This window comes from Chiloscyllium plagiosum, unplaced genomic scaffold, assembly GCF_037043375.1.
Source record: "Chiloscyllium plagiosum isolate Xiang-an unplaced genomic scaffold, Cpla_swu_hap1 HiC_scaffold_37, whole genome shotgun sequence".
Taxonomy (NCBI): Eukaryota; Metazoa; Chordata; class Chondrichthyes; order Orectolobiformes; family Hemiscylliidae; genus Chiloscyllium; species Chiloscyllium plagiosum.
The window spans coordinates 22,361,637-22,386,766 of record NW_028270175.1 but is presented as its reverse complement, the minus strand read 5'-3'; the positions used below and the strand labels follow the sequence as shown (position 1 = coordinate 22,386,766).

At 41.8% G+C, this 25,130-nt stretch overlaps 1 protein-coding gene across 3 annotated transcripts in view; it reads left to right on the top strand.

The window, feature by feature from the left end:
• The first annotated feature begins 6,408 nt into the window (after nucleotides 1–6,408).
• Nucleotides 6,409–25,130, top strand: part of agtrap (angiotensin II receptor associated protein) — a 27,799-nt gene continuing 9,077 nt past the window's right edge. For 2 of the 3 annotated variants that reach the window (XR_015753457.1, XM_043675873.2), the window contains exons 1-4: nucleotides 6,409–6,477; nucleotides 6,920–6,954; nucleotides 17,626–17,737; nucleotides 19,532–19,748. Coding sequence is in view for 2 of the 3 variants with exons in the window: in XM_043675873.2 (XP_043531808.2) it covers nucleotides 6,451–6,477; nucleotides 6,920–6,954; nucleotides 17,626–17,737; nucleotides 19,532–19,748 (391 nt within the window). In the remaining variant the exon portion in view is untranslated. Of the gene's footprint in view, nucleotides 6,478–6,919; nucleotides 6,955–17,625; nucleotides 17,738–19,531; nucleotides 19,749–20,672; nucleotides 20,775–25,130 lie in introns of all 3 variants that reach the window. The other variant, XM_043675876.2, reaches the window with a different exon arrangement.

The window sequence follows — 25,130 nt, the reverse complement described above, 5'->3', positions numbered from 1 at the left end:
AATATTTTACTTCTCGTGTAATTTTAAAACTCAGCCTTTCAAATTGAGTCCTCTGACTCAGGTATAGACAGGCAAAGGTGAAGCTCTTACATTTTTGTATTAAGACAGTCCAATTTAGATATTGCAGTAAAAGTCAGGGGTTGTGCTTTGAGAATCTCTACTTTGAATAGCCATAAAACAGAGAATATTCAACTTTTTTAATAGATACATTGTTTGTCACATTGTTATTGATATTAGTCATTGTGACAACCATCTGACTTGAGCATATATTGCTGTTTTCATCATTGTTGGATCAAAATCTTGGAATGTTGCACCTCACAACTTTACGTGAGTATACTCACAACACAGATGGTAATGATTCAGGAGGGCAAATTACCATCACCATCTAAAGGACATTTAGTGATGGGCTATAGATGCTGGTCTTGCCAGCAATGCCATATCTCAAAAAGAAATGTAGAGTCTTTGCAGATTGTTTGTCATATTGTTATAGTTGCATTGTCTGTTATGGTTACATTTCATGTTGTGCTGCATGTGAATTTATAGCAATGGAATGCATGACGAAAGGATGATAATGTATCAGATTTTGCACTTTTTAAAATTTAATTTCAATATTAGTCTACAAGAAACAAACAAAATCTGACAACCAATTAAAATCTGTGAAATGGAACATCTTGACTGAGTTCATCTCACATCTTGGTGTACACCTGATTATTTCAGTCACATTGTAATTGCAGAGAAAATGAAATTCAGGCAGAGAAAATGAAATTCAGGCAGAAAAATTGCTTCTGTCAAATATTCATTTGTTTGTATCTAACAGTTTGAGATGCATTCTTTGTTACTGGATCAAGATTGTAGAATTCCTGGCACTTTGGGGAACTTTCACAACATGGATTGTAATGGTTTAAGAGTAAGGACTACTGCCATCTCCCCAGTGGAAATAGATACTACTAGGTGGTCCTGGTAGTCACCCCTATATTTCAAGGTTACTATACGTACTTTAAAAGTGCAAAGCTGGTTTTATAGTGTATGTGCTCCAAATTGTAATTATTTGGGAATTTAACTCAACCTTGGTTTGGTTGCAAGTACTCACCTCACTCTCATTAGGTTGTGTGCTTATATTTCACTCAATGGATTTCAGCACATAATCAAAGCTGTCAATTTAGTGACGTGTTTAGGGAAACTAGACTGTTAGAGGTGATTTTCTTTTGGATCAGACATTAATCCAAGGCCAGATGGATAGAAAAGATCCCATGGTGTTATTTTGAAAAAGTGTAGGAGAGATGTCCTAGGTGTCTGGGTTAATAGTTAACCTTCAATTAATATCGCTTTTTAAAACATATCATCATGTCATTGTTGCATTGCTTTTGACTGCTCCAGTTCCTAAGCTACAACAGCGATAATAAGTCAAAATTTTCAATTAACTATAAAGTGTTTTTGGATGTTCTGGGTTCAGGAAAGACTAAATTTAAAGACCCTAAAAATAAAGAAGCAGGATTTGTACATTCAGCCTTTTGAGTCTGACTGAATGTTTGTTATTTATTGATCTTTGACCTCAATTACACCTTTCTGTAGTGTTCCCAGATTCCTTGTTTTCCTTGATATCCAAAAATGTGTCTGAAATATATTGCTATGTTAATTAATTCATTTACAACACTTTGATTGAAGAAATTTCACTCCAACTCAATCTTGAATGACCGACCCCTTATTCTGAGAGTCAGCCCTAGTTGTTGAAAACCTCCAGCCAATAGGGAGCCGATCAACCCAATAAGAATTGTAATCTTTCAATGGGACTTTCTAAGGAATATAGACCTGAACTCCTCACTCCTGTCAACTTGGGCGGCACAGTGGTACAGTGTTAGCACTGCTGCCTCACAGCGCCAGAGACCCGGGTTCAATTCCTGACTCAGGTGACTGACTGTGTGGAGTTTGCACATTCTCCCCGTGTCTGCGTGGGTTTTCTCCGGGTGCTCCGGTTTCCTCCCACAGTCCAAAAATGTGCAGGTCAGGTGAATTGACCATGCTAAATTGCCCGTAGTGTTAGGTAAAGGGGTAAATGTAGGGGGTTGCGCTTCGGCGGGTCGGTTTGGACTTGTTGGGCCGAAGGGCCTGTTTCCACACTGTAAGTAATCTAATCTAATCTAACCTTTGCTGCACTTTCTCAATGGCAATGATATCATTCATAGAGTCATAGAGATGTACAGCATGGAAACAGACCCTTCGGTCCAACCTGTCCATGCCGATCAGATATCCCAACCCAATCTAGTCCCACCTGCCAGCACCCGGCCCATATCCCTTCAAACCCTTCCTATTCATATACCCATCCAAATGCCTTTTAAATGTTGCAATTGTACCAGCCTCCACTTCTTCTAGCAGCTCATTCCATACTCGTACCACCCTGTGTGTGAAAAGGTTGCCCCTTAGGTCTCTTTTATATCTTTCCCCTCTCACCCTAAACCTATGCCCTCTAGATCTGGACTCCCGGACCTCAGGGTAAAGACTTTGTCTATTTACCCTGTCCATGCCCCTCATAATTTTGTAAACCTCTATAAGGTCACCCCTCAGCCTCCGACGCTCCAGGGAAAAGAGTCCCAGCCTATTCAGCCTCTCCCTATAGCTCAATTCCTCCAACCCTGGCAACATCCTTATAAATCTTTTCTGAACTGATGAAAGAAAGTGCATGAATCCAACATAAGGCAGGGATAAAGCTCTCAACTTACATAATATGTAAGCATGTTCATGCTAGGACATATCTTTCTCGTAAGCTAACCCAGCTAATAATGACCTCATAATAAAAGTCAGGGTGAAGAATGTTTTAAACCTCATAACCCTTAACTGAAGCAGTCTGGTACTTGGAAACGTCATGCAAGCTGACACATGCACCTGAGGGAAAAGACTTTGTCTATTTATCCTATGCATGCCCCTCATGATTTTATAGACCTCTTTAAGATCATCACCCCTCAGCCTCTGACACTCCAGGGAAAACAGCCCCAGCCTGTTCAAACTTTCCCTATAGCTCAAATCCTCTAACTCTGGCAACATCCTTGTAAATCTTTTCTGAACCCTTTCAAGTTTCACAACATCTTTCCGATAGGAAGACCAGAATTGCACACAATATTCCAAAAGTGGCCTAACCAATGTCCTGTACAGCTGCAACATGACCTCCCAACTCCTGTACTCAATACTCTGATCAATAAATGAAAGCAAACCAAACACCTTCTTCACTATCCTATCTAATGCGACTCTAATTTCAAGCAGCTATGAACCTGCACTCCAAGGTCTCTTTGTTCAGCAACACTCCCTAGGACCTTACAATTAAGTGTATAAGTCCTGCTAAGATTTGCTTTCCAAAATGCAGCACCTTGCATTTATCTGAATTCAACTCCATCTGCCACTTCTCAGCCCATTGGCCCATCTGGTCAAGATCCTGATGTAATCTGAAGTAACCTTCTTCGCTGGAAATGTGTTGCTGGAAAGGCGCAGCAGGTCAGGCAGCATCCAGGGAACAGGAGAATCGACGTTTCGGGCATAAGCCCTTATGCCCGAAACGTCGATTCTCCTGTTCCCTGGATGCTGCCTGACCTGCTGCGCCTTTCCAGCAACACATTTCCAGCTCTGATCTCCAGCATCTGCAGACCTCACTTTAACCTTCTTCGCTGTCCACTACACCTCCAATTTTGGTGTCATCTGCAAACTTATTAACTGTACCTCTTATGCTCGCATCCAAATCATTTACGTAAATGACAAAAAGTAGAGGACCCAACATCAATCCTTGTGGCACCCCACTGGTCAGTCTGAAAAACAGCCCTCCACCACCACACTCTGTCTTCTACCTTTGAGCCAGTTCTGTATCCAAATAGCGAGTTCTCCCTGTATTCCGTGAGATCTAACCTTGCTAATGTCGGACTTTGCTCAATCCACCAACTTACTTTCTTCCATGTGTGAGCCAAATCCTGCGTGTTCTTTAATTGAAGCAATAGGAGAAGATATTGGGTCTCACACTCCTAGTTTATTTTAAACAGTAAGTGGATAAAGCATACAGAGCTCTGGGTCTAAACCTTTCTGTCCCTGACAAACTATACAGTGTGTCAGTTCGGAAAAATACACACCCTTCTGTGCTGATCCAGTCTTTTTATATAATAAAAAACGTCATGCAATCACTGATATGGGATTATCTTCTGATTGGCTGTTGATCTGACTCCATTCTCCGCCTCCTTACGTTCCCGGATGTCCGACCCCACGTGACCTTATTTTGCCTGCGAAACGGAGAACCATGTGACCCCCTGCACGCCTCCAGCGCATGAATTGGAGCATCACATGACCCCGCTGCACACCTCCGGCGCGTGAATTAGAGCATCACGTGACCTTGTTCTGCGCGCGCGCATAACGGAGCACCCCCTAAGGCTTCCGAATACCGAGTATATTTACACTCGCAGCCAGCAATATATTTATAAGTAAGTCATATATTTACACTAACCAGTCTCCCATGGGGAACCTTGTCAAATGCTTTACTAAAGTCCATATAGATCACATCTACCGCACTGCCCTCATCAATCCGCTTTGTTACTTCAAAAAACTCAATCAAGTTTGTGGGACATGATTTCCCATGCACAAAGCCATGTTGACTGTCCCTAATCAGTCCTTGCATTTCCAAATACATCCTCAGGATTCCCTCCAACAACTTGCCCACCACCAATGTCAGGCTCACTGATCTATAGTTCCTTGGCTTGTCCTTACCACCCTTCTTAAACAGTGGCACCACGTTAGCCGACCTCCAGTCTTCTGGCACGTCACCTGTGATTATCAATGATACAAATATCTCAGCAAGGGACCCAGCAATCACTTCTCTAGCCTCCCACAGAGTTCTAGGGTACATCTGATCAGGTCCTGGGGATTTATCCTCCTCTGTAATATGGACATTTCACAAAGTGTCGCCATCTATTTCCCTACTTTCTATGTCTTCCATATCCTTTTCCACAGTAAATACTGATGCAAACTACTCATTTAGTATCTCCCCCATTTTCTGCAGCTCCACACAAAGGCCTTAGGTAAGGAGGCCAAAATTTGGCACAGTACCCAGATATTACCTTACCAATAGCAAAGCGTCTTTACTCACACACTCCATCCTTTTGGAATGGAAACGAATATATAATTTATTTTCCTAACTGCTTGCTGTACCTGCATATTAACATTTTGTTATGCCCAAGGCCCACCTAATAGTAAAACTCTCCTGTCTCATCGTTTAACAAATATTCCGATTTTCTGTTTTTCCTTCCAAAATGGATCAATGAGATAAATGACCAACCTATCTATGATGCTGGTTGAGGGATAAATATCAGACAACATTGGGGAAAATTATATTGCTCTGCTTTTATTACAATAGTACTATGGGATTTTTTTTACATCCATCTGTGAGGGGACAGAGGTTGGCATTGCATGTGAAAAATAGAGCCTCCAACAGTGCAGTATTCCCTTAGCACAATGAAAATATCCACCCAGATTATGGGTTGGTCTGTGGTGCGAGACTGAATCCGTGACCTTCTGACTCAAGATGAGAGAGCTACCACTGAGACACAGCTGACGCATCAAAGTCAAAATAGTTTTGGCTTTGTTCTTCACTATTAGTATATTTTCCTGGCACCTGATATTGTTCATATTTTAGAAGGTATGGTGCATTAGTTACAAAATCTATCCCTAACTGATTTGATGTAAGCAGGTGACAGTGGTGTCCTAGGTTGGTATTTGGGGGATTTTCAAGCCCAGCATAAATACTTCATTATTACGATTTTGATAAATGTCCAGAGTGTTGGTTGTTGGTCTAAGGAGGTGATCTTGTGCAGCTGGTCAGACATCCGATAAAGACCAACTATGTGTGACAAGTGCCAGAAACCACAACAAACAGTAGAACATTACAACTATTGCATTCCAATCAGCGTTGACATATAGTCATTTTTCCTTTCTCTCCCCAGCCAGCAGTGTTACCACATCCTAAATAACAAATGCTGAAGCAGAAGTTTCATTTGGCAGCATCGATGTATGTCGATTTAAAGTTATTTTAGCTAATGCAAAATCAATTTTTTTTCGTTCTGTGGGTAATGACGATTCTGGGACGCTTTCATTTGTAGAAATAAAAGATTGCCGGATCAGAGGTCGACTGACTGTCAAGTATGTGCGTTATTAATATTAAGATAATCTCATGACACTAAGCAGCTGATCCTCACCCGTCCTAAATATCAATGGGTCAATGGTCAGTTCCGCAGTGATCGGATTTGCCATCTGCTTCGATTGTGGGGTTTGGGCAAGAAAGAGAGACGTGTTGGAGGGATGAAATGGAACAGAACAACATCTGCATCCTGCGGGTTTCTTCATCAGCCCGGGACACGTGGGTCCGGGTCACATGATGCCAGGTCACATGATTCGCCTTGAAGTTTGTTACTTCGTGAAGTTTCAGCCATGGCGCTACCGGTGGTCAGTCTGAAGGTAAAGTTTGTAGAATGAAAGGGGGAGCTTCAAGAATTCGAACTACCCGCTGAGAACATGGTTGTCGATCGGGATCTTAAAGAAACCGTCTAGCTTCAGGAGAAACCCGAAGTTTAAATTATTGGTCTTATGCGGGGCTGAGCATAAATTTTGTCTCCTCTTCCTCTTCTCCCACTGCCCCTTTCTCTTCCGCCAGTCTTTCCCCCAGCCACTGCCCCCTTCACTTCTTGTGAGCTGCAGGCTGACATCTATTTGACGGGCTCTCGGAGGTGGTTTCGTCAAATGACAGAAAATTTGATTCTGTTTCAGACAGTAATGTTGGCTGTTCTATGATTGTCTAGGAATGATGTTTTTGAAGATTGATACACCCTAGTCCAGTCTGTCTCTAGAATTGTAGTGTTTGTTTAATTATTTGGATTGACCTGGGTTCATGTTCCAACAGATGATCATCGTTGTGCACTGGCTCCTGACAACCTGGTGAGTGATGGATTAGCTAACATGCATCTGTTAATTGAATTTGTATTCCCGACCGTGTGGGTGAAAACAAATTGATTTTTCTTCGCCCTTTTTATTGTAGAAGAAACATTGTATTGTGCTCGAGAATTAATTGTCTCAATGGCAATTTACTTCCAAAGGAAAATACAGACTAAAGCATTGGCCAAAGAGGTGAAGTTTAAGATCTTGAAGGGACAGTAAAGATTCTAGAGCACAAAACTCAGAAGAACAAAATTCAGTCATTGACAGAGGGTGACAATATGTAAATTATGGTCCAGAAAATGTTCCAGAAATAAGCCAACAGCTAATAGTCATTGGAGCACATAAGGGAGCTGAATAAGAAGGGAACAGAGCTTACTGGAGTTTGTACTGAACAATAAAATGCAGATGAAAAGTTGCAGAAGACTGACTCTTGCTTCAGTAATTGGATGACCAAAGTATAACAATGGGGTCGGATGTGAAGGAGAATGCATGAATGGCTAGTATTGTGAAACAACAGTGTTTGGAAGGAATGGGTGGAAATTGTAGGGACAGAAGAAAGCTGGAAAGTGGTGAGATGAAACATGATAATGAGAATTTTTATTGGTGGCTTGGAATCTAATGTAGTTTACTGTGGACAGGAGTGTTAGGAGGAAATTGAAACATGATAGGAGCATGAGTTTTGAGTAAGCTGCAATTTATAAGGATGGGAGAGTGGTCAGGAGAGTATTGGAACACGTAATTTTGGAAGTGACAATCATAGATGAATACTTTTGGTAACAGATGTTTTAAAGGAGGAGCAGGTATTGAAAATACTATGGATGAGTAAATTTTGGAGAGGAAGCTTAGCTTCAGGTTGACTACAGTTCGTTTGCAGGAATGTAAATACCACTTTTTTATTTTTCAAATGTAGTACTTGGGTAATTTAAACACTTTATACCTAAAACTCCATTTTGCAAATGCAGCGATGAGGCCATTTGCCTAAGCAAATCACACCTAATTAATACAAGTTTTTCATTTTAATATTTTCTGTCCTGCTAACTTCCCTTACCTGGGGCACAAAACAAAATTAATTGTACCAGCTGAGCTATGATCTATTGTCTCAGTTCTCGAAGCTGAAGCTGGTTAAGACTGAATGTTCGTTTTATTGCGTCTCTGGTTTTTTAGTAGTAAATTTGAAACAACAAAATTAGAGTTTATAGTGGTGATGAAAATTGTGTTTTGAATGGAATAATGTTATGAATGTCAGAGGATTCTGGGACATTCCAAGCTAACTGGAGCTGTTTGCTTCTGTATCTAAATCATTTGGCACTTCAGTTCAATTTATAAAAATATTTTGCTGTCACACCTAGAAGGTACTTCAACATTTTTTTAAAAAGTGGGTACGAGAGGAGAGAGTGCAAACAAAATGCTAACCCGTTAGCTGCCTTCGCCTAATCTCCTATTTTGTAATGCTGTTGAAATTTCACAAGTTCCTGTCATATTGGGACAGACTGGATGAAGCAGAAAATAGTTTATGCATTTCTACAGGGGGAGTGGAAGCAGAAAATCATAAGAACATTGCAGCCCAGAAATACCTTATCTAGCGCATGTCATAGTTTGACCCCACTTCCTGCTCATACTCAAATGCTCCAATATTTTTCATCCTCAAAGATGTTTTTATTCCCTTTTTAAAAGTTTTATGGAATCTGTTTCAAAATTCATTTGTATTTCTTCTATACAAACATCTATTTCTACTCTCCCTTTTTAATTGTTCTATTAATAAACTAAAGTATCTTAAATCTACATCCGCTTGTTATAAATTGCTGTGAAGGCTATCCTGCTTATTTGCTCTGTCACAGTTACACTAATTTGACTTAGAGTCATAGAGGTGTACGGCACGGAAACAGACCCTTCGGTCCAACTCATCCATGCCGACCAGATATCCCAATCTAATTTAGTCCCATTTGCGAGCACCTGGCCCATATCCTACAAATCCTTCCTATTCATATACCCATCCAGATGCCTTTTAAATGTTGTAGTTGTACCACCCTCCACCACTTGTTTTGGCAGCTCATTCCATACACATACCACCCTCTGCATGAAAAAGTTGCCCCTTAGGTCTCTTTTACATATTTTCCCCTCTTGCCCTAAACCTATGCCCTCTAGTTCTGGACTCTCCCACCCCAGGGAAAAGACCTTGTCTATTTATCCTATCCATGCCCCTGATGATTTTGTAAACCTCTATATAAGGTCGCCACTCAGCCTCCGATGCTCCAGGGAAAACAGCCCCAGCCTATTCAACCTCTCTGTATAGTTCAAATCCTCCAACCCTGGCAACATGCTTGTAAATTTCCTCTGAACCATTTCATGTTACACAACATCCTTCCTATAGACTTCTCTGTTTTTTTTGTATTCTTTCTGAAATTAAGTTCCCAAAGTTGTACGTGATACTTCAATCATCCTTTATTCCCCAGAAGACTTTACTATTTAATGCATGTTTCCTTTGTGTTTCCACTGATCTATGTGCTGATCTCGTTTTCACAATCCATCAGCTTTCCCACCTTCTTTCTTGTATTTTAGTTGAATCAGAAAACTTCAGGTACTGCCTCTTCAAGTCCACATTTTGAGGTACAGTAAACAAGGACAATCTAAATCTAGATACATGGGCAATACTATTCTCTATTTCCAGTTTATCTGTCCTTTCACTCCTTCCACTTTCTCCTTAACTTAATCCCTCATCTCTGTCTTCTCTCTTTCATGATATATTAAGTGATTTTGAAGATTGGTAACCACAGCATTTCCTTTATTAATCCTTTTGATTTCTTCAAGTTCTTTAAGTCTGACCTAATATGAACTCGGTACTGTCTGTCTGTTGTTTGGGCACTGGTTAGTTCTTTGTTTCCAAATTGCAGTGTTATCTTTCCCTAATGCCAATTCTAGGACTCTCAAAACATCTGAATTCTATGTAAATAACCTGTAATGTTCTGGTTTGTCCCAGCCTCCTCTTTGGAAGAGTCACGTTTGCTGAACTTAATAGCAATCTTGTTGTGAAGAATAGTTTAAATTGAATTTGTATTTCACAAAGTAAAATGATTGTTTGTACATCATAGCCTTTTTAAAATTTTTCCCATCATGACTGGCAATGAGTTGGAAATGGGAGAAAATAATTAAGAGCCAAATAACCCAACCTCATTCCCAGTGCTGTAATATTTCTTATAGCGATTTGAGACTCTGGACAAGGTTGTCACTAAACTAAAGCAGGGCCTAATGGATATGTAAAAAATCACAGCCTGTTAATGTAATTAGTGCCAGAACTTAACTTTAATCCTCACCAACCTCCTTTTTCATTGGGCAGATTCTCTGGCTTCTGTTTGGTAAGGATCTGCACGAAATTTTCTTGTTTCCCAGGCTTTGACATGTTCTTGAAACTTGAAAAGGCAAGCAAGCCAGCATAATAATCGAGAACCAGATTATTACCTGAGTTTACGCTGTTCAGAGGTTGCTGGTGAATTTGAGTTTTGGTGGGTGAGTTGGAAAAGGGAGAGGTTGGTGTTATGTTGAAATAACTTCTGATCTCAAATGCAAATCAATGTGACCAAGTAATAAAAATTGAATAAACTTTTCCTGGAGGCTTGTGATTGTTAATCTATACTTGTATGTTTTTGCAAAAATATACTTAATGAATAAAAATCTAAAAGTACATTCCAAAGCATTTCAAATTGGATATTGTGGAAAATGTAGTAGTTAACGATTTCTCCAATGAACAAGTAGACTTGGGTGCCTCAACATAAATGCTGTATATATCTATGAATGCACATCGTAATGTTGCAGTCATACAACTGGAGGAGGTTTATAAATTACCAGTCTACTACAGGCCTTTAGTGCCCTTTCCCCACTGCACCTTTGTGGTTTCTACTTCCAATATTTGGTGCATCCCTTAGTATGTAGTCATGGACCTTGAAATATGCCAGTATGCAATATTTGGCCGAGGCAGTTCTGTTCACTGAAAGACCAGCAAGCTTTTGTACTACTTAGTTGCTCCTGTTGTGGTCAGGTTAGAGTAAGTTATAAGAATGAAATACTGAGGTATAAAAACATGGGGCACACATTAAATTGCTGCTAATTTAATGAGCAGCATTGGTACAGGGCATATCAATCAGTGGCCAGGGTAAGGTGGCTGTTGATGTGGTCAGGGCCACGCTTTTAGCACCCTAACCTTCAATAGTCTCTGGTGAATTGTGGGAACTGAATGAGGGAGATGCTGGTGTTGAGATATTAAGTTTGTCGATGTGGGTTTGGTAGTCACTGTAATAAGGTCAGCCAGGTGGATCTTGTAGAATGAGATGCCTGATTGGGGCGGTTAGCCTGGTCCAATCAGGGAATTCTGGCTGACAGATGGAAACAGGTGTATCAGAGGTTCTGCTCAATGAGGGCAGGCTATAAGGAAGCAGACTAGTGTCAAGTGCTATGCATATGTATGTAAATAAAGGGTGAGTTGCTGATGAGTTAATTCTTTGGCGACAGGAAAGAAAGATACGTTCCTGAAGGAATTCACTTGCAACACTCCTCTTTGAGTTGAGGTAAGCATTTCTGGCATCATGCCATTATTTGGGAAGCTTGACTCATTCGATCCTGCCATCAAAGACTGGGTCCAGTATGTGGATAGAATGCATCTTATTATTTTTGGCAGATGAAAAGCAATGAGTCATTCTCCTGACAGCTTTTGGACCCACAGCTTTTTCAGTTATTAGGAGCCTAACTTTCCCTGAGGCACCAGATACTAAAACCTTTCAAGAGTTGACAGATTTAATTAAGGAATGTTACGACCTCAAACCACCGCTCAGTCTGTGACACTCAGTTTTAAAGAATTTAAGAACCAGCGGAATCCGTATGGGGAGTTTTGACACAGTTATGACTGGCAGAGGAGTGTGACTTTGGTTTAACCCTTAATGAGATACTGAGAAACCATTTGGTATGTGAGGTTAATGATGTAACCATGCAAAAATGCCTAGTAGGTGAAGCACAAACAGACACTATAACTGGCTTTCTTATTAGCAAATGTGGCAAGTGCAGTATGTGCGTTATAGGGTATGCCAATGGATATGGACACCCTTACCAGGATGACTGAGCTTGGGAGACACCACTTGAGTTAAGGCAATTGCATAACCTCACTCAGGACATGTCCTGAACAGAGGGACTCTAGGTAAGCCCACAGCAAAATCCCAAAACAAAGCCAAGCCTCATCCAAATAGTTAACATTGTTTTTCAGCATCTGCCAGCAAGCCATTGCAGCTACTGCTGGTGTGGGGACTGAAGACAGCAAAAGAGTCCCACTGGGCCTGAATTGAGAAGGAGAACCCAGAGGCTAATATCCAGGAGGGAGCACAGCCTGGAGTCCACCAACATTTGGCTTGGAACAGTTAACTTGGTTAGCAATGTCCAAATCCAAACCAATCAAAATAAATGCTTGGTTTGCACGGTGGCTCAGTGGTTAGCACTGCTGCCTCACAGTACCAGGAACCCGGGTTCAATTTCCACCTTGGGCAACTATCTGTGTGGAGTTTGCACATTCTCCCTGTGTCTGCGTGGGTTTCCTCCCACAGGTGCAGGTTAGGTGAATTGGCCATGCTAAATTGCCCGTAGTGTTAGGTGTATTAGTCGGGGTAAATATAGGGGGATGGGTTTCTCTTCGGAGGGTCGGTTTGGACTTGTTGGGCCGAAGGGCCTGTTTCCACACTGTAGGGAATCTAATCTAAATGGTCACCTGGTTCTTATGGAAGTTGATACCGGTGCAGCTGTATCAGTGATTGCAAAACTAACCTTTAACGAAAGTTGCTCTGGATCCAAGTTTGTACAAGACCTCGGCTAGACTGAGAACCTATGCCAAGGACCCCTTACAGATTAAGTGTAGAACTTCAGTTTCAGTCTCTTATGAGAAGCACTTGGTTCAGTTACCACTGTCTGTAGGCAAAGGCTTAGGCCTAAGCTTAATGGGGTGAAATTAGGTGAGAAAGATTCACCTAGATTGGCTCAACACTTTGCGATTTAAAAAAAAAATGGCTGCCTGAATGAAGTCCTAATTAAATACCCTGAAGGTTTTCAGGAGGTCCAGGGATTATTGAAAGAGCCAAAGTTAAAAATCACACAACACCAGGTTATAGTCCAACAGGTTTATTTGGAAGCACTTGCTTTCGGAGCGCTGCTCCTTCATCACAACCACCTGTTGGAGTATAATCTGATGTTGTTGTGATTTTTTTTTTGTAAAACTTTGTACACTCCAGTCCAACACCGTTGTCTCCAAACCAAAATAGCCAAGGTGAGCTTGCATGTAAACCAGAAAGCAATTCCATGATTCTGCAAGGCCTGCCCAGTGTCATTTGTCTTGTGTGCAGCAGTAGAGACAGAGGTCAGGAGGTTGTAAAGCAAAGGGATAATCAAACCAGTACAGTTTGTGGAATGGACCACACCAGTCCATGCCAATTGTGAGGCTAGATAGATTGGTTTGCCTTTGGAGGGGATTTTAAACAAACAGTAAACCACTTCTCGCAGCTGGATAAATACTCAGTCCCTCACATAGAGGACATATATGCAAAGCTGGCAGGGGGGCTGTCTTTCACAAAGCTGGATATGAGCCCTGTGTACTCGCAATTATGGTTAGATGAGGATTCCCAGAAGTATATTGCAATAGATACCCGTAAAGGTTTGGGCCAACAATCAAGACTGCCATTTGGGGTATCATCAGCCTATGCCACTTTTTCAGCAGATGATGGAGAACATTTTACAAGGTCTATCCCAGGTCGCCTTTTATCTGGATGACATGCTAATAATGAGGAAGACCAATAAAGAGCACTGAGAGAACTTGGACATAGTCCTTAGATGTTTCTCTAAGGAGGGCATATGCCTTTAGAAGGGAAAAATGTGTGTTTGAGGCACCCTAAATGAACAACTTGGGCTACAAAATTGATAAGACTGAGTTACACCTGTTCAGAAAATCAAAGCTGCCCTGCCTCCCACATCTGTACTGGAGCATAGTTTTCCCTTGGGTTGGTAAATTATTACTGAAAGTCCATTTCTAACCTGGCTTCTATCCTCGTACCCTTACACCTGCTATTTAAAAAGGATCAGCCTATGAAAGGGTTTCATAGCCTTTAGGGAACTGAAGAAACAGCTATCATGGTTTAAGACGTTGGTACCTTATAATCCCAAGCGAGATCTGGTGCCCATGTGGAATGCCCCTCTTTACAGTATTGGGGTAATGTTGGTTTCACAGATGGCCCAGTGGAGAGGAATGCCCAACCGGGTATGTTTCCTAGACTTTCACTGATGTAGAGCGCAAGTATGCCCAAACGGAGATGGAAGTTTAGTGGTCATGTTTAGTATGAGAAAATTCCACCAAACTCTTTATGAACATTAAAGTTGTAATGGTAACAGTCCACTGACTCTGCTAGGGCTACACAAAGAGGGCAAGACTGTGCACCCATGGCTTCAGGTTGAATTCAGTGGTGGGCACTCATTCGAAGTGCGTACAATTACAAGTTGGACCACCAGCCAGGAGGCTAAGTGGCAAATGTGGATGCCTTAAGCTGCCTGTTGCTGGCAGATAAACCACCATGGTGATGCCACCACTGTAGAGTCTGTTCTGGTTTTAGACTTCCTGGATAAACTTCTGGTCACGACTGACAATATCAGACTGCAGGGACACAAAATCCTGTCCTGGCAAAACTAAAACAGCTAGTGGTGATGCGGGAAACAAAAAGACCATCTCAAGCAGAATTGAAACCTTTCTGGACTTGGTGAGACCAGATCACTGTAGAAAATGACATTTTATCAAAACGGTTGAACGTGCGTAGAATTCTGGAAATCCATAGAATCCCGACAGTGTGGAAACATGCCATTCGGCCCAACATGTCCACAACGATCCTCAGAGCATCCTACTCTGACCCCTCCCACTATCCTTTTCCCTGTAACCCTATATTTCCACTGGCTTACGCATCTCTGAACGCTTACTGGCAATTTACCATGGCCAATCCACCTAACTTACACATCTTTGGACTGTGGGAGGAAACTGGAGCACCCAGCAAAAACCCACACAGACACAGGGAGAATGTGCAAACTCCACACAGATGGTTGGCCGAGGGTGGAATCGAACCCAGGTTCCTGGTACTGTGAGGCAGCAGTGCAGCCCACCCTTGGATCATATGTGAAACACAGTGACAAGGATAGAAAAGCTGCAAGCATGTTTTACAATATACAGGCTCCTGGAAATATTGGTCACAGATAATGGACCATCATAGACCAGCAGAGAATTCGGGTATTTCCTAAACGTTGAATGGCATTCAGCATATAAGAACAGGTCCATATCTCCATTGTCCAGTGGTCTGGCAGAAAGAGTAGTCCAAACCTTTGAAGGTAGGCTTAAAGAAACAGCCGACGGCTTCACTAAGTTCCAAACTGTCCCTGTTCCTATTTGATTATATGACCACCCCTCATGCAACTAAGGGATAGCTCCAGCAGAGTTGCCAATGGGGGGAACTCCGTATAAGGTTAAATTTCATCTTCCTAGACCTGAGGGCGACGGTGAAACAGCATCAAGAACACCTACAGGATACAAGACTCCTCCTAAGGTGGAGAGACGGTTTACTTCAGGGGATGAAGTTTTGGTGCCAAAACCACACAGGATCCTGCATAGGTAAGAAGTATGGTTGATGTGAATCAGGTCCTGTGATGACCAAGGTTTAGATAGGTGAAGTGGACTTGAACAAGCACGTGGACCACATGAAAGCTGCAAATTCTGAAATGGGTCAGAAGCAAAACATACCTGGTCCCTCAATATCCGGAAAGGCTGTCGGAACCCATGGATTCACCCCCTCCATCTAGCACTGAAGAATTTTGGAGGCTGAGATGAGCAAGGTAGATGTCACAGCCTTGAGCCTTTACCTCCTGGAGAAGCGATTGAATTTCTTCCAAGACTCTCCAAGCACAAGAGGTGGGCTACGGTCCAGTACTCTCTGGCCCTATTAGAGGCGGAGACTGAAGACCTGGACCTGGTGCAAACATGCCCCAGGAGAGACTACAAGAAAAAGAATAGGCATATGTCCCTAGACCTGGAATGGGGCAGGATGTCGTGATTGTAACAGTCAATGAGGTGGACCTCGTAGAATGAGTTACCTGATTGGGGCTATTAACCTGGTCCAATCAAGGATTCCTGGTTGACAGATAAACAGAAGTGTCTAACAGTACTGTCTAATGTACAACTGTCATTGCTGTTGTCTCTTTATATCTTTGTGAAACTGGGATTTGAGGTTTGTCCTCATGTCCCTGTAAACTGTTTGTTTGAATGGTAGGGTTTGGGGCCTGGCTTTGCTGCACCTCTCCCTTGTAAAATTGCTGTCTCTTGTATGCAGCTGTAAATGTAACTGTTTGTTGTAAATTGTTTTTGTAATTTGTTTAATAAAATATAAAAAAAACAGAAGTGTCGATTTGATCACACAGCATTGCCTTTTGTGAAGGGCACTGCTTGTCACAGGCCACTCTGGTGTTTTCATTTCTTCCTGGTGGTGGAAATTGAATAAAGATTCATGTGCCTTGTGTCTCTCACTGTGTCTCCCACCTGCGCGCACACAACATGGGTGCTGGGGAAAAAAATAAGCACTACCGCAGTTAGGCGGTAGTGTGGGGCTTTTTTTAAAAAAACACAGAAGTGTCAGAGGTTCTGCTGACTCTGACAGCTGGCCCAGAGGAAGCTGGACCAGTGTCAAGTACTATACCTTTGTAAATAAATAGTGATTTGGTGACAAAATACCAGCCTCTGTGGAGGTATTTGCAACTTGAATTTTATAAAGGCAGAGAATAGATTCTCTAGTGAATTTCTTGTAACTACAATTGGACATGATCATCAATCATTTTATTTGGTATAATGAACCATAGATGCTGGCTAGAATGTGGAATTCTGGGTGCGAGTAATGAGTTAGGTGTTGGGAAGGCCATGAATTAAGTATTGTAACTTTTAGTTGTTGGTTGCTGTCACTCAGCTTTAAGAACTGAAGTTGATATATTAGTTTCTGTAGAGACTGGTTCCTGTGTGATTAAATGCAGAGCCCTTAGTGTCAGGGTTGAAAGTCAGCTGAGATTTCTGCTGCTTAAATACCCATTGTCTTTTGAGGAGGGAAGTGATCGAGTAATTCTAAGCTGGTCTTGTGCCTATCTTTCTCCCGTTTCCGCTATAAAGCGGCAGCGAGCTGAGTGTTTCACATGAAAATGATACGGAGTGATTTTGGGGGAAGGGAGAGGAATTTTTATGGTAGAGTTAGGAAATTATTTTGCGATTTTGAACAAACAAAGTAGATACCTCTGAAATAAGCAGAGCTTTAGCATATCTCGGAACATTGCCCAGAAGTGGAGACCAGAGGGGAAGTGGCAAGAGAAAATGTTATGTTGCTTAAGCAAAATCAATAATGTAATATCAAGCATTTTAAAAGCTCAGCAGAACGTTGCCAGTGGTGAAGTTTCAAAGCCCATCAAGATTGTGGTCGATCATGAAGTTATAGCCACTTGCTTTCTAACAGAGATTTTATGATTAAATACATACTTGTACAATTGTACCGTCTCAAGCAGTTGGAATGGTTATACATTCAAAGAAGCTGTGACTGAGTTCCAAAACAGAGCAGTTTTATAATGGTTTTTGTTTGATAGGGGCTACTTGTATCCCTGGCTCCCACAAGCTTACCTCTGGAGTAATTATGCTGTACTGGCCATCGGGATTTGGGCCATTGCTCAGAGAGACTCTGTTGACGCTATTGTCATGGTGAGTACTTCCAGTTCAACACTAGCATAATGCTTTTCCTGGTGTAGCAGCAGTTTTCAGTTCATGTTTTCCCACACCCCTACATTTGTGAAAGCAGTGCATTTTGCTGGAACACAGCTCACTGACACTGGCCACCCAAATAACCATTTTCATATGAATCTGAACAATGACTGTTTCAGTTGATGCTGATTGCATTTACAGCTACAACGTCTGTATCGTCATAGGGGTGGGAACTGATTCTTTCTGTACTAACTTGATTCAGCATATTTATAGTTCTCCTCTTTACTAAGATCAGTCACCTCAATGCAGACTGAATGGGATCTGGTTACTACATTGTAGCTCAAACTGATCAGATGGCCATTAAGAGGGCAGTTCACACTACCTTCTCAGGACAACCATGGTTATGCAATAAATGGTGACCTTACTGTTGACACCCACAAATCAAATTTTAAAGAAAAACCTGGAATCCTTCTGGTTTGAGTTTAGGTTAGATTAGATTACTTACCTCACATGTAATCTTATGGGGAATTTACACTCTGTCCCATAACATGTTGGATGACTAATTTGCAAGATTTTTGCTGTAGTTCTGTGAAGTTGTAATTATTTAGAAGTGTTTAATTCAGCGAAGCAGATGTAGGATTTTTTTAAATGAGGAAAACCGGGTCAGGATAAATTGGTTGATATTAAATTGATTAGCTGTTCCCTCCTATGTAGTTGTCAGCCTGTAGATAAAAAATGTTAGACTTAGTGGCTATACAATCTGTTTGTATGTTAATTACATCAACTACATTCTATCCCTCTGAAGATAATTGGGAAATACAAGATTGTGATTTATGATGGTGTCACCTGGACATAAAATGGAGCATTTCAGCATTGGATAAGTACCAAGGCTGTGCTTACCCATATTGTGAGATTGGGTGCATGTGTCAGCTTGCATGACATTTCCAAGTACTAGACTGCTTCAGTTAAGAATTATGAGGTTTAAAACATTCTTCACCCTTTTATTATGAGGTCATTATTAGCTGGGTTAGCTTACTAGAAATATGTCCTAGCATGAACATGCTTACATATTATGTAAGCTGAAAGCTTTATCACTGCGTTATGCTGGATTCATGTACTTTCTTTCATCAGTTCAGAAAAGATTTACAAGGATGTTGCCAGGGTTGGAGGAATTGAGCTTTTAGGAGAGGCTGAACAGGCTGGGATTGTTTTCCCTGGAGCGTCGGAGGCTGAGGGGTGACCTTATAGAGATTTACAAAATTATGAGGGGCATGGATAGGATAAATAGGCAAAGACTTTTCCCTGGGTTGAGGAATCCAGAACTAGAGGGCATAGGTTTAGGGTGAGAGGGGAAAGATATAAAAGAGACCTAAGGGGCAACCTTTTCACACACAGGGTGTTACGAGTATGGAATGAGCTGCTAGAAGAAGTGGAGGCTGGTACAATTGCAACATTTAAAAGGCATTTGGATGGGTATATGAATAGGAAGGGTTTGGAGGGATATGGGCCAGGTGCTGGCAGGTGGGACTAGATTGGGTTGGGATATCTGGTCGGCATGGACGGGTTAGACCGAAGGGTCTGTTTCTATGTTGTACATCTCTATGACCTGGAATGATCTTGCACTTCCGGGTCTTACTGAAAGTCTATGATGTGAGTATCTGGGTCAAAGGTTATTGATTACCATTGCCTACGAGCTGGGGAATGCTGTTTAGAGCTAGAATAGTAAATGTGGGTATTAGACACAGTGATGAATTTCTTTCTGTTCTCTAATCCTGTCTGTCTTTCTTTTTTTAGTTTCTGGTTGGCATATTGATAACAATTCTCATGGACATCATCGACATTGCAATCAGCTATGATCGTCTATCTGGTAGACAGCCCGACATTGCATTAAGGGACCAGTTCCGCTTCAGTGTTGGCATGGCAATTTTAAGTCTCCTCTTGAAACCGGTTTCTTGTGTTTTTGTGTATCAGATGTACAAGGAACGAGGGGGCGATTATAACCTAAACTTTGGTAAGAGCCTAGGTCTGCCAAACATATAATCAACACCAAGTGATGTAGTGGGGGCTGGGTATGGTGCTAGAAATAGAAAGTTTGGTGCTAAAGCAATCTGCACAATGAGAGGCATCAATTTACTTTTTTTTTGTTTTCTCTCACACCACCCCTATTCTGTTTGCAGTCACTAGAATAAAGGGACTTTCCTTTTCTGCTATTTCAGTGACCATTGACACACACTCTGGAGTGGAGATTGAATGAGAAGCTGCATTAAGAGTACTGAATCTTGGAGGTATAGGGCAGTAGTGCAGGTTCTCATTGTAAGTAGTGAAATAGGGCATTTGCAGATAGCCTGAGGTTGGAGGTATTCAAATAATGGCTGTCTGTCTGTTCATGTCCTTACACAAAGTACACATTCATGACTGTTTAGGAATTGCTGAATGACGTTTAGGGGCTGGCTCAGAGTGGTTCACTCAGCACAGGACAGCGATGTTCCTATGCTATAGGCTTGGCTGCTCACTGAATAAACTCATTGAGCCTTCAGGACAGCAGTGAATAGTTTGTAGTGAAGCCATTGTTAGTTCTAAAGATACACCTTTTAAAATGGGAAACTGCAATGAACGAAAAGAAAGACAAATAAAATTTAAACGTTTCACAGGTTTATGGTTTGGTAAATTTAGGTTGGGTATGTTTCCAACTCCAACCCTTGAGAGGATTGAGACTGTAGTGCAGTACTTCAGAAGAATGAATTGTTGTGAATGTATCATATGCAAGGGATGGGGCGACACTTTGTGCTAATTATACTGTACATTCCTTTTTCATGTTGTACCTGTTCTGTTTGTTCAGTTACCTGCTTCACTGCCTCCAGAAGGTGTTGTTTTAAAAGCTTATGTTTGTCTTTTTCTTTCTCCTTTCTCCTTCTCTCTGGTCTCTCCATCCCAGACTTGGACAGCTCCATTGACAGCAGGTTTACGTGTGATAGCGTTGAATCTGGTGCTCACTACAGCCACTCCTACTGAACTATCCATCCCAGTCTCTCCTGCAGTGCGTGTATACTCTTCCTCCCTCTGCTGTAAAACCTCAGTCCTACTTTGGTGATCTGCCAACATTAATATCATTCCTCCTGAGCTGCTGAAATGTTGCTGCTGTTTATTTATTCTTTTGTGAAGGTCCAGATTATTAGAAAGTTTCATTTTCATTTTGTATAACATTTATTTATTTGTTTGATATTCGTAATCTCATTGAAATGAGTTTTTTTTTTCTCTGTTATACCATGGACAGTTAAACAAAGATTTGTGATATGTTTGTGCTTTTCATAGGGCCTCTCAGAAAGCCTTATGAGAAACTTAAAAATGGGTAAGAAATTCACAAGGGTGGTCTTGCTATTCTGAGTGTGCTGACGTTGGCTCAAACACTAAAATTAGCCTAGAGGCCTCTGTATAAGGGAGGTTGAAATCTGCTGATGGTAAAATCGATTGCAAAGTAACTAATTCTGAGGACCAAAGGAAACCATAAGGGGATATTGATATGATGGTGGAATGGGCAAAGCAATGGCTGATGGAATTCTATGTCAGTAGGTCTATTTATCCTATCCATGCCCCTCAATTTTGTAAACCTGTATAAGGTCACCCCTCAGCCGCCGACGCTCCAGGGAAAACAGCCCCAGCCTGTTCAGCCTCTCCCTGTAGCTCAAATCCTCCAACCCTGGCAACATCCTTGTAAAGCTTTTCTGAACCCTTTCAAGTTTCACAACATCTTTCCGATAGGAAGGAGACCAGAATTGCACAACAGTGGCATAACCAATGTCCTGTACAGCCACAACATGACCTCCCATCACCTGTACTCAATACTCTGTCCAATAAAGGAAAGCATACCAAATGCCTTCTTCACTATCCTATCTACCTGTAACTCCACTTTCAAGGAGGTATGAACCTGCACTCCAAGGTCTTTGTTCAGCAACACTCCCTAGGACCTTACCATCAAGTGTATAAGTCCTGCTAAGATTTACTTTCCCAAAATGCAGCACCTCGCATTTATCTGAATTAAACTCCATCTGCCACTTCTCAGCCCATTGGCCCATCTGGTCCAGATCCTGTTGTCATCTGAGATAACCCTCTTCGCTGTCCACTACACCTCCAATTTTGGTGTCATCTGCAAACTTACTAACTGTACCTCTTATGCTCGCATCCAAATCATTTATGTAAATGACAAAAAGTAGAGGGCCCAACACCGATCCTTGTGGCACTCCATTGGTCACAGGCATCCAGTCTGAAAAACGACCCTCCACCACCACCCTCTGTCTTCTACCTTTGAGCCAGTTCTGTATCCAAATGGCTAGTTCTCCCTGTATTCCATGAGATCTAACCTTGCTAATCAGTCTCCCATGGGGAACCTTGTTGAACGCCTTACTGAAGTCCATATAGATTACATCTACTGCTCTGCCCTCATCAATCTTCTTTGTTACTTCTTCAAAAAACTCAATCAAGTTTGTGGGACATGATTTCCCACGCACAAAGCCATGTTGACTATCCCTAATCAGTCCTTGCCTTTCCAAATAAATGTACATCCTGTCCCTCAGGATTCCCTCCAATAACTTGCCCACCGCTGAGGTCAGGCTCACCGGTCTACAGTTCCCTAGCTTGTCTTTACCACCCTTCTTAAACAGTGGCACCACATTTGCCAACCTCCAATCTTCCGGCACCTCACCTGTGACTATCGATGATACAAATATCTCAGCAAGAGGCCCAGCAATCACTTCTCTAGCTTCCCAAAGTGATCTAGGATACACCTGATCAGTTCCTGGGGATTTATCCACCTTTAACCATTTCAAGACATCTAGCACTTCCTGCTCTGTAATCTGGACATTTTGCAAGGTGTCACCATCTATTTCCCTACAGTCTTTGTCTTCCTTATCCTTTTCCACAGGAAATACTGATGCAAAACATTCATTTAGTATCTCCCCGTTTCCTGTGCCTCCACACAAAGGCCGCCTTGCTGATCTTTGAGGTGCCCTATTCTCTCCCTGGTTACCCTTTTGTCCTTAATATATTTGTAAAAATCCTTTGGATCCTCCTTAATTCTATTTGCCAAAGCTATCTCATGTCCCCGTTTTGCCCTCCTGATATCCCTCTTAAGTATACTCCTACTTCCTTTATACTCTAAGGATTCACTTGATCTATCTTGTCTATACCTGATAAATGCTTCCTTCTTTTTCATAACCAAACCCTCAATTTCTTTAGTCATCCAGCATTCCCTATACCTACCAGCCTTCCCTTTCACCCTGACAGGAATATACTTTCTCTGGATTCTTGTAATCTCATTTCTGAAGGCTTCCCATTTTCCAGCTGTCCCTTTACCTGAGAACATCTGCCTCCAATCAGCTTTTGAAAGTTCTTGCCTAATACCGTCAAAATTGGCCTTTCTCCAATTTAGAACTTCAACTTTTAGATCTGATCTATCCTTTTCCATCACTATTTTAAAACGAATAGAATTATGGTCGCTGGCCCCAAAGTGCTCCCCCACTGACACCTCAGTCACCTCCCCTGCCTTATTTCCCAAGAGTAGGTCAAGCTTTGCACCTTCTCTAGTAGGTACATCCACATACTGAATCAGAAAATTGTCTTGTACACACTTAAGAAATTCCTCTCCATCTAAACCTTTAACACTATGGCAGTCCCAGTCGATGTTTGGAAAGTTAAAATCCCCTACCATAACAACCATTTATTCTGACAGATAGCTGAGATCTCCTTACAAGTTTGTTTCTCAATTTCCTTCTGACTATTGGGAGTCTATAATACAATCCCAATAAGGTTATCATCCCTTTCTTATTTCTCAGTTCCACCCAAATAACTTCCCTGGATGTATTTCCGGGAATATCCTCCTTCAGCACAGCTGTAATGCTATCCCTTATCAAAAATACCACTCCCCCTCCTGTTTTGCCTCCCTTTCTATCCTCCCTGCAGCATTTGTATCCTAGGACATTAAGCTGCCAGTCCTGCCCATCCCTGAGCCATGTTTCTGTAATTGCTATGATATCCCAGTCCCATGTTCCTAACCATGTCCTGAGTTCATCTGCCTTCCCTGTTAGGCCCCTTGCATTGAAATAAATGTAGTTTAATTTATTAGTCCTACCATATCCCTGCCTGCCCTGACTGTTTGATTCACTTCTGTTCTCAGCTGTACCCATCTCAGATCGATCTCTTTCCTCACTATCTCCCTGGATCCCCCGACCTTCCTAGTTTAAATCCTCCTGAGCAGTTCTAGCAAATCTCTCTGCCAGTATATTAGTCCCTTTCCAATTTAGGTGCAATCTGTCCTTTATGTACAGGTCACGTCTACCCCAAAAGAGATTCCAATGATCTAAAAATGTGAATCCTTCTCCCATACACCAGCTCCTCAGCCATGCATTCATCTGCTCTATTCTCCTAATCCTGCCCTCACTCGCTCGTAGCACTGGGAGTAATCCAGATATTACTACCCTTGAGGACCTTTTTAAATTTCTGCCTAACTCTCTAATCTCCCTACAGAATCTCAACCTTTTCCCTTCCTATATCGTTGGTTCCAATGTGGACAATGACCTCCTGCTGGCCCCTCTCCCCCGGAAGAACATTCTGCACCCTCTAAGACATCTTTGATTCTGGTACCAGGGAAACAACACATTATTCTGCTTTTTCTTTGCTGGCCACAGAAACGTTTGTCTGTACCTCAGACTACAGAATCCCCTAACACAATTGATCTCTTGGAAGCCGACGTACCCCTCATTGCATTAGAGCCAGTCTCAATACCAGAAACTTGGCTGTTCATGCTACGTTCCCCTGAGAATCCATCACTCCCTACATTTTCCAAAACAGCATATGTGTTTGAAATGGGTATATCCACAAAAGACTCCTGCACTAGCTGCCTACCTCTTTTACCCTTCCATCTGTGACTGTATCTGAGACTTTCCCCCCTTCCTATAACTGCCATCCATCACATAATGTTGCTGTTGCAAATTCCTCATTGCTTCTATCTGTCTCTCCAACCGATCCACTCGATCTGATAAGATTCGCATCCAACAGCATTTATGGCAGATATAATCCGCAGTAACCCTAAACTCTCTTTAAACTCCCAGATCTGACAAGAAGTACATATCACTGCAAAGCCATTTTTGCTCCTTCACAATCTACAGACCCAGAAAATAACACTGTCTTATCCCTCTACAAACACTGCCCCAGGTTAAATTAATAGCTATGGCTTATATTTTAAATTTAATCAAGAGACTTATCTCCAAAAACATATAATCAAGAAAGAATCCACTGTACCCACTACTGCAGCCTTTCTCTTGGACAGACTTAAAACAACAATTAACTTATCTGATTCTGTGCTGTGAACTTCACCCAACAGTTCCTCCAAGATTAGTTG